Source organism: Oncorhynchus tshawytscha, linkage group LG33, assembly GCF_018296145.1.
Source record: "Oncorhynchus tshawytscha isolate Ot180627B linkage group LG33, Otsh_v2.0, whole genome shotgun sequence".
Taxonomy (NCBI): domain Eukaryota; kingdom Metazoa; phylum Chordata; class Actinopteri; order Salmoniformes; family Salmonidae; genus Oncorhynchus; species Oncorhynchus tshawytscha.
This window is the reverse complement of record NC_056461.1, coordinates 42,923,748-42,934,720: the sequence shown is the minus strand read 5'-3', so window position 1 is coordinate 42,934,720 and position 10,973 is coordinate 42,923,748. Positions and strand designations below refer to the sequence as shown.

The following is a 10,973-nucleotide window of genomic DNA, read 5'->3' as shown; positions in this document are numbered from 1 at the left end:
GTGAGGTTAGCATGTCTTGGGGGTATGATATAAAATGCTAACCCCTCCCTGTTATTGTAATGGTGTGAGGTTAGAATGGTGTGAGGTTAGCATGTCTTGGGGTATGTCTTGGGGTATGATATAAAAAATGCTAACCTACCCTGTTATTGTAATGGTGAGAGGTTAGCATGTCTTGGGGGTATGATATAAAATGCTAACCTACCCTGTTACTGTAATGGTGTGAGGTTAGCATGTCTTGGGGGTATGATATAAAATGCTAACCTACCCTGTTATTGTAATGGTGAGAGGTTAGCATGTCTTGGGGGTATGATATAAAATGCTAACCTACCCTGTTATTGTAATGGTGAGAGGTTAGCATGTCTTGGGGGTATGATATAAAATGCTAACCTACCCTGTTATTGTAATGGTGAGAGGTTAGACTGTCTTGGGGGAATGATATTTGTCACTGTCCCAATACTTTGGAGCTCACTGTAAAAAAGAATATATATATGTATATTTAAAACAATGATTTTCCAACACCTTATATCATGTAAATGTGAGAATGTCTGGAACATTCTTGGCTGTAGGATTCAGGTGGTCAACAGAGCAGGATCTGTAACAACGTGTTGGACTGTACGGTTCAGCTGGTCCAGAGAACAGGCTCTGGTCCTAGTAATCTGGATTAGAGAACAAAGGAAATAATACTGTAAGAGGATATCATGAAAAACATTTAACATGAGAGAGAACATCAGAAAATACATTTCAAGTTTAGAGCGAAAGAGAGAGATTGATATAGAGAAAAAGAATGAGAGAGAGCGACAGAGTTTCAGGAAATATATTTGGCGAGAGAGAGAGAAAGACAGAAAGATGGTATAGAGGAGATGATTGCAATCTAGGTTAAATAGAGCTGGTAGTCCCATCCACCAAAATACCAGGTGTGAAACAGGGAAGAGACTCAGGGTGTATGCTAATTTGGTATAGAGCAGACCTATCTCACTCTAAGGTTAGCCGTCCCACTAGCAACACCAGTCGACAACATCCATTGAAATTTGAGGGTGCGCAAATAAATAATCGTAATATTAAACGTTTGTGAACATACAAGTATTTTATATCATTTAAAAGCTTAACTTTGTTAATCTAACTACGTTGTCCGATTTACAATAGGCTTTACAGCAAAAGCATACCATACAATTGTCTGAGGACAGCGCTCCACATCAACATATTTTTCAACCAGCACAGGCATCACAAAAAGCGATGAAATAAATCACTTACAACATGGTCATTTTGTTTGATAAATAAAAGAATAAAGAAAACAAATTCTGGTTGTTTTTTCCTTCTGATTTTTGCCATTTCAATTCTGTTGTAGTCTCAGACATTATTTTAACACTTTTAGAAACTACCAATTATATGCATATCCTGGCTTCTGGGCCTAAGTAGCAGGTCGTTTACTTTGGGCACGTCAGTCAGGCGGAAATTCAGGAAACTAGACCCTAGCCCTAAGTAAATTAATCAAAAGAGGAACATTTTACATTTGGGTAGCAATTCAAAAGGAAATGATCTCAAAACACACCCCCAGGTTGTGTAAGGTCTATCTGACCAAGAAGGAGAGTAATTGGGTGTTGCATCAGATGACCTGGCCTCCTCAATCACCCGACCTCAACCCAATTGAGATGGTTTGGGATAAATGTGACTGCAGAGTGAAGGAACAGCAGCCAACAAGTGCTAGGCACAAGAGTGTGCAAAGCTGTCATTAAGGCAATGGGTCTATTTTGATTTGTTTAACACTTTTGTTGGTTACTACATGATTCCATATGTGTTATTTCATAGTTGTGATGTCTTCACTATTATTCTACAATGTAGAAAGTAGTCAAAAATAAAATAAAAACTTGAATGAGTAGGTGTGTCCAAACTTCTGACTGGTACTGTAGATCTTCTGCACAGATTGCACAGGCCTGGGCCCTGACAGACCTGGGCTCTGACAGACCTGGGCCCTGACAGGAATTCTCAGTAAGACCCCCCAAAAAATATTCCAAAAAAAGGTCCAGTGACCAGGACCACAAATACAAATTCCATCTAGATACCGTTGCCCTGGAGCACACAATCAACTGTACATACCTCGGCCTAAAATTCAGCACCACAAGTAACATCCACAAAGTTGTGAATGATATGAGAGGCAAGAATGCCCTTCTACTTTATCAAAAGGAACATACAATTTGACATACCAATTAGGATCTGGCTAAAAATACTTGAATCAGTTATACAATTCCCCTCACCAACCAACAATTCACAAAATGGGACAACCACCAAATTAAGACTGTATGTACAATTATGCAATAACACCCTCAGTGTACAACATAAAACAAAGCCATCACTTACAGAGAAATTAACCTAGAGAAGAGTTCCCTAAGCAACCTGGTTCTGTTCACAAGCACAAAAAGACCCCAATGAGCCCCTGGACACAATTAGACCCAACCAAATCATGAGAATACTAAAAGATAATTACTTGACACATTGGAAAGAATTTACCAACTAACAGAGCAAACTAGAATTATATTTGGCTCTAAACCTTAGAGTACACAGTGGCAGAATTCCTGACCACTGTGACTGACCCATTATTAAGGAAAGCTTTGATTATGTACAGACTCAGTGAGCGTAGCCTTGCTATTGAGAGAGCCCGCTATAGGCAGACTTTGGTCTCAAGAGAAGACAAGCTATGTGCACACTACACTGCTCACAAAATTAGGTGGAAACTGAGCTTCACTTCCTGACCCCCTGTCAAATATATGACCATATCAGAGACACATAGAGAGAGAATCCGGAAATAGATTTGATAGGAGACTGAGTATGAGCTAGAAAAATTACAAAGTAAAATGTAATTTATTATTAAAATATCTCAAAAAGACAGCATCCAAAGAGATCAAACCTCATCATCACTGTTACTGCAGATAAAGTTGAATCGCTTAGTCAGGCAGGCCGACCCACTGTCCCCTGACTCACAATCTCACCATCAGAGATGTGAAGGGAGAGAGGGAGAGGTAAAGGGAGAGAGAGAGGGGTAGAGGTGTAGAGAGTGGTAGGTAGAGAGAGAGAGGTTCAACACATCAAAAGAAAGAGATCAAATCTCACCAGTACTGTTGCTGCAGATGAAGTTGAATCTCTCAGTCTCAGACTTGCCGACCCACTGTCCCCCGTCTCTCTGTATGGCCCCCATGTTCCCACACTGCTCCTTCATGGTGTTGTAGCCCTCCCCGTCAGCCCAGTTGTGGTAGCAGGACTCTTCTCCATTGACCCAGAACCAGAAGTCCAGGGTGCAGGTGTACCTCAGGCCCAGCCAGACGAAGGGAGTGGAGGCCTTCTTGGCTCTCTGTTGAACCCAGTGCTGGATGTTCTGGTTGTGGGCAGACACCAGCTCCATGTTCTGGTCTCTGCAGTGCCACAGGGCTTCTGACCACGTCTTGTTCTCTGAGACCAGGACCAGTTCATCTGGAGGAAGAAGAGGGGGACACAGAAACTCACGATAAGAAAAATAAGGAAAAGTAATGTTATTCAGTCAACATTCACCCCAATCTCCACCCCATACCCAAAATGTTCAGTCCCTCTCATCAATACTTTACCAACATTGATTGTTTTATACAGATACAGTGCCTTGCGAAAGTATTCGGCCCCCTTGAACTTTGCGACCTTTTGCCACATTTCAGGCTTCAAACATAAAGGTATAAAACTGTATTTTTTTGTGAAGAATCAACAACAAGTGGGACACAATCATGAAGTGGAACGACATTTATTGGATATTTCAAACTTTTTTAACAAACAAAATCTGAAAAATTGGGCGTGCAAAATTATTCAGCCCCCTTAAGTTAATACTTTGTAGCGCCACCTTTTGCTGCGATTACAGCTGTAAGTCGCTTGGGGTATGTCTCTATCAGTTTTGCACATCGAGAGACAGACATTTTTTTCCCATTCCTCCTTGCAAAACAGCTCGAGCTCAGTGAGGTTGGATGGAGAGCATTTGCGAACAGCAGTTTTCAGTTCTTTCCACAGATTCTCGATTGGATTCAGGTCTGGACTTTGACTTGGCCATTCTAACACCTGGATATGTTTATTTTTGAACCATTCCATTGTAGATTTTGCTTTATGTTTTGGATCATTGTCTCGTTGGAAGACAAATCTCCGTCCCAGTCTCAGGTCTTTTGCAGACTCCATCAGGTTTTCTTCCAGAATGGTCCTGTATTTGGCTCCATCCATCTTCCCATCAATTTTAACCATCTTCCCTGTCCCTGCTGAAGAAAAGCAGGCCCAAACCATGATGCTGCCACCACCATGTTTGACAGTGGGGATGATGTGTTCAGGGTGATGAGCTGTGTTGCTTTAATGCCAAACATAACGTTTTGCATTGTTGCCAAAAAGTTCAATTTTGGTTTCATCTGACCAGAGCACCTTCTTCCACATGTTTGGTGTGTCTCCCAGGTGGCTTGTGGCAAACCTTAAACGACACTTTTTATGGATATCTTTAAGAAATGGCTTTCTTCTTGCCACTCTTCCATAAAGGCCAGATTTGTGCAATATACGACTGATTGTTGTCCTATGGACAGAGTCTCCCACCTCAGCTGTAGATCTCTGCAGTTCATCCAGAGTGATCATGGGCCTCTTGGCTGCATCTCTGATCAGTCTTCTCCTTGTATGAGCTGAAAGTTTAGAGGGACGGCCAGGTCTTGGTAGATTTGCAGTGGTCTGATACTCCTTCCATTTCAATATTATCGCTTGCACAGTGCTCCTTGGGATGTTTAAAGCTTGGGAAATCTTTTTGTATCCAAATCCGGCTTTAAACTTCTTCACAACAGTATCTCGGACCTGCCTGGTGTGTTCCTTGTTCTTCATGATGCTCTCTGCGCTTTTAACGGACCTCTGAGACTATCACAGTGCAGGTGCATTTATACGGAGACTTGATTACACACAGGTGGATTGTATTTATCATCATTAGTCATTAGGTCAACATTGGATCATTCAGAGATCCTCACTGAACTTCTGGAGAGAGTTTGCTGCACTGAAAGTAAAGGGGCTGAATAATTTTGCACGCCCAATTTTTCAGTTTTTGATTTGTTAAAAAAGTTTGAAATATCCAATAAATGTCGTTCCACTTCATGATTGTGTCCCACTTGTTGTTGATTCTTCACAAAAAAATACAGTTTTATATCTTTATGTTTGAAGCCTGAAATGTGGCAAAAGTTCGCAAAGTTCAAGGGGGCCGAATACTTTCGCAAGGCACTGTATATAGTAGCTCACCATCGTAGCAAATAAAGGGATTTTTGTGAGTACATCCTGCATCGTTCCACTTTCCAGATGATTTTACTTCTCCACAGAAATATACTTCTTTTTCCACATCTGCCCCATTCGGCTCTCTTATGTCCCAGTTTCTGTAGGAGGAGCCACTCTGGTCAGACCACCTCCAGACACCAGGAGATTTCTTCAGGCCAATCCACACTCTGTCGATATCACTGAAGTTAGGTAAGATACTCTTTATTAAGATACTCTTTACTGCCTCCATCTCTGTTGTGTTCCTCACACTGGCCAGGTCTGTGTGATTCTTCCGACAGTAGCTCTGAGCCTGACTCCAAGTCGTAGGCCAAGTGATGAGAATGTACTTATTGGTTGCATTTTTGACTATTTGAAAAAAAGACACAACAGAATACAAATACAGATGAATGTTTGTAAATAAATGATTTCTTTAAAAAAAAGTTGAATACATTTTTTTATCTCGAATCTGAAAAAAAATGATTTGGTATTTGACAACATCGTTGATTCATGAGGAAATAGACAGGGGAACTCACCATCATAGCAGACAAAAGGCCATTCACTTTTACAGTTGTGATCCTGCTTATACCCATTTAGCATCATATACACACAGACATCTTCTTTGCTGGGATCATTATTTGTTTGTGTTTGGGCCCAAAACCCCTCCCCCTCTAACTCTCTGTCTCCCAGAGACCACCTCCATATGTTGTTATACAGTCCTATCCAGGCTGATTCTATCCAACCAGCTGATACTGTGTTATTGATCTTCTTCATATCTACCATGTCCTCATCTATGGTGGCCAGGTCAGTGTAGTTCTGTCTGCAGAAACTCTGAGCTTCAGTCCAGGTCGTTTTCAAGTTCACAAAGTGGAACTGATGAGGGAGGGATGAGGGGAGGATGGACAGCCCTGTGGAGAACAAACCAACATTATGAGAGGAGGATGGACAGCCCTGTGGAGAACAAACCAACATTATGAGTGGAGGATGACAGCCCTGTGAAGAACAAACCAACATTATGAGGGGAGGATGGACAGCCCTGTGAAGAACAAACCAACATTATGAGAGTATGATGGACAGACCTGTGGAGAACAAACCAACATTATGAGGGGAGGATGGACAGCCCTGTGGAGAACAAACCAACATTATGAGAGGAGGATGGACAGACCTGTGGAGAACAAACCAACATTATGAGAGGAGGATGGACAGCCCTGTGGAGAACAAACCAACATTATGAGAGGAGGATGGACAGCCCTGTGGAGACAGACACAAACACACATGTACATATACACATGCAAACACACATGAACACACATGCACAGAAAGGAATACTTACCTGAGAAAGCAAGGAGGAGGAACAGAGTTTGGTCCATCCCTGGAGATTAGAGGGAAAACAAATGTTAAAACTTGTTGAGGATAGGGGGCAGTATTTTCACTTTGGATGAATTGCGTGCCCATAGTGAACTGCATCCTACTCTGTCCTAGATTGCTAATATATGCATATTATTATTACTATTGGATAGAAAACACTCTGAAGTTTCTAAAACTGTTTGAATTATGTCTGTGAGTATAACAGAACTCATAGGGCAGGCAATCTTCCAAACAAGAAGTGAAATTCTGAATGTGGGTCAAATTTGACATCATCGCCCCTTCAATTCCAAACAAGATATGGATTTGGTAGATGTCCCCATTCAGTACGACGTGGAATGGAGCTTCTGGTGTGAACTTTGACTGAATGGGAGGGAAAATAGTCACGGTCTTGGCAGAATGCAATTTTCCTGTGGCGCATTTCTCTGTGGGTGCTACCGTCGTTCCATTTGGCTGCAGCTGAAAACGTATGATCCGGTTGGAACGTTATTGGATATTTAAGATAATAACATCCTGAAGATTGATTCTCTACTTAGTTTGACCAGTTTATTTGACCTGGAATATATATTTTTGAAGTTTTCGTGCGAGTTGTCCTGGACCAGCGTCAGCTTTTGGGCACGTGAGCTGAAAGTGCTAGCAAATGCAGCTAATTGGACACTAGTATTGGACATTATGGAACAAAACAACGATTTATTGTTGAACTAGGACTCCTTGCACTGCATTCCGATGAAAGATCATCAAAGGTAAGGGAATATTTATGATGTAATTTCGTATTTCTGTTGACTCCAACATGGCGGAGAAATACTTTTACGTCTGAGCGCTGTCTCAGATTATTGCATGGTAGGCTTTTTTTGTAACGTTTAAAAAAAATCTGACACAGCGGTTGCATTAAGAACCAGTGTATCTTTAATTATATGTTGAACATGTATCTTTAGTCAAAGTTTATGATGAGTATTTCTATTATCTGGCGTAGCTTTCTATAATTCCTCCGGATATTTTGGAGGCATTTCTGAACATTGCGTCAATGTAAACCGAGATTTGTGGATATAAAAAACACAAAACATAAATGTATTGTGTAACATGTCATATGAGTGTCATCTGATGAAGATTTTCAAAAGGTTAGTGATTAATTTTATCTCTAATCCTGCTTTTGTGACTATCTTTGGCTGGAAAAAATAGCTGTGTTTTTCCTTTGATTTGGTGGTGGTCTAACATAAATATATGTTGTGTTTTCATGGTAAAACATCGGACATGATGGGTAGATGAACAAGATGTTTATCTTTCGTTTGCTGTATTGGACTTGTTAATGTGTGACAGTTAAATATTTCTAAAGAATATTTTTGAATTCCCTGCGCCACCTTTTCAGCTGAATGAGGGGGTGGAGTTCCCCTCGGGGATCGCCTTGCCATTAGAACTTCTACCAACAACATGGAGACATGATACAGATGGTAACTAGAACTTCTACCAACAACATGGAGACATGATACAGATGCATTAAGTGTTATGAAAAGTAATGACTGATAACACAAACATAAAGTGCTCCAGTATTAATATGTAAATAGTCTGTCTATAATCACAGTTTGAAGGAGCATTTCATGCACAGTATGCACATCCAGACTAGTATTTTCTGTTTTTCAAAAATATATATTTACAAACAAGAACAATAAGTCTTGACTAAATAATAATACACATTCACTAAATGTGTTGTACTTCATTCTTTCAACAGGCATACATGCAGCGATATTAGATAAATCATTATACCTGATGTTTGCTGTTGTTGTAGATGCTGTCTTTGTTGTTGTGTTATTCTGTTGTCAGCTCTACCTCTTCCTCTTTCTCTCTACTAATGGTTCTGTCACCTCTAGGGCAGGTGGTTGTTATCTCTCTCTCCCATTGATGGTTCAGTCACCTCTAGGGCAGGTGGATGTTATACAGGTGCATTTCAACTCCTGTACTTCTTCCTCATAGAAACATGCAAAAGACTGGTTAAAGAAAACCAAATTTGAAGGAACAAATGCAGCACACATGCAAATACTACCACAACACTGTTCTCTCTCACACACACACACACACACACACACACACACACACACACACACACACACACACACACACACACACACACACACACACACACACACACACACACACACACACACACACACACACACACACACACACACACACACACACACACACACACACACACACACACACGACACACGCACACACACACACGCACACACACACACACACACACACACACACACACACACATTGGACCCGTTTTTTTTACAGCAAGATAATAATCAGACAGACACACGGAATGTGAATTATTGTGTGGATTATAATGAACCTTTTCATGTGTGAGTTCTAAATAAACTATACAGTACCAGTCAACAATTTTAGAACACCTATTCATTCTAGGGTATTTCTTTATTTGTACTGTTTTCTACATTGTAGAATAATAGTGGACAACAAAACTATGAAATAACACATATGGAATCATGAGGTAACCAAAAAAGTTTTAAAGAAATCTAAATATATTTTATTTTTTGAGTTTCTTCAAACAGCCAACCTTTGCCCTGATGATAGCTATGCACACTATTGGCATGTACTCTGGTGTTGGGACCGGTGCTCTACCCAGCAGCTGGCAGATACAGTTACATAGTGAATGTACTCAGATGTAGTTACATAGTGAATGTACTCAGATACAGTTATATAGTGAATGTACTCAGATATAGTTACATAGTGAATGTACTCAGATATAGTTACATAGTGAATGTACTCAGATACAGTTATATAGTGAATGTACTCAGATATAGTTACATAGTGAATGTACTCAGATATAGTTACATAGTGAATGTACTCAGATACAGTGCAGGTGGGCCATTTAGACTACATGATGAGATTATTATTTGTCAAATGGCAGCCAATCATTGGTCATCATGTCACCAGAATAAGAGCCTCTATCTATTGGACAGGAGTGTCTTCTCATCACCGTGCACTTTCACCAGCCTGTGAAGTTCATCATAACTTACTTCATAGTCTGAAGAACCTAAATTACTTGCCTGTTTTACTACACAACATGTCATCACGTGACTCCATGTTCTCTCACCCTCCCTCCCTGTCTCTCACTCACACACACACACACACACACACACACACACACACACACACACCACACACACACACACACACACACACACACACACACACACACACACACACACACACACACACACACACACAGACACACAGACACACACACACACACACAGACACACACACACACACACACACACACACACACACACACACACACACACACACACAGACACACACACACACACACACACACAGACACACAGACACACACACACACACACACAGACACACACACACACACACACACACACACACACACACAAACAGATGTAGGATATTAATTGGACCAGTTTTTTACAGCAACAAAATAATCATAAGGAAACACGGAATGTGAATTATTGTGTGGATTATAATGAACCTTTTCATGTGTGAGTTCTAAATAAACTATACACTATCTGTCAAAATTAGGACACGCCTACTCATTCAAGGGTTTTTTCTTTATTTCTTACTATTTTCTACATTGTAGAACATTGTAGAAGACATCAAAATGATGAAATAACACATATGGAATCATGTAGTAACCAAAAATGTTGATTTCATGTTCACATCGGTATGATGGTTATTGTATAAATATTTACTATTTTCTGGTGTTGGGGTTTTGTCGACTTTTGGAAAGTTTACCAAAACATTTGCTGTTTCCATCATGCCCTGGGGTGACATTTTTTTTTTATCCAACATGTACTTTGCTCACATAAAAAGGTTGGATGGAAACCTGGTTATTTTTTTGGCTCTAGATGGCAGGAAATGGTGTTAAAAAACAACAACAATCATGCTGACCTCTGACCTCAGTTACCTCTGATGTCACCTACTATGGAAATTACCTCGATAACAGCAATTTCTGCAGTTAAGTGTAACAACAAAATATATTTATTCTTAATAATCAAACTAGTAATATGGGTTTTGAACTCTATAATGTATTTACAAGCATGATAGCTGTACTTTTAGTTTATGGTTGACACAGCGTGTAGGCCATTAGCCAATTGGCATTTCCCAACCACTTCAAAGCACGTGAATGCATCCACATTTTATTTACGACTTTACAACTGATTTGACAGCTCTGATTTGACAGTGGCTGACGTGAGTAAAACATTTAAACGTGTTAACCCTCGCAAGGCTGCTGGCCCAGACAGCATCCCTAGCCGCGTCCTCAGAGCATGCGCAGAACAGCT

General features: G+C 40.4%; 1 protein-coding gene across 1 annotated transcript; it reads right to left on the bottom strand.

The window, feature by feature from the left end:
- Positions 1–321: 321 nt before the first annotated feature.
- On the bottom strand, positions 322–8,566 carry LOC112259914 (macrophage mannose receptor 1). Its single transcript, XM_024434611.2, has 6 exons — positions 8,398–8,566; positions 6,605–6,643; positions 5,808–6,179; positions 5,263–5,640; positions 3,106–3,462; positions 322–656 (listed from the first exon to the last, which is right to left on the bottom strand). Exons 2-6 carry the CDS (start codon positions 6,639–6,641, stop codon positions 649–651), a joined length of 1,152 nt encoding a protein of 383 aa, XP_024290379.1. The 5' UTR covers positions 6,642–6,643; positions 8,398–8,566; the 3' UTR covers positions 322–648.
- Positions 8,567–10,973: the final 2,407 nt, after the last annotated feature.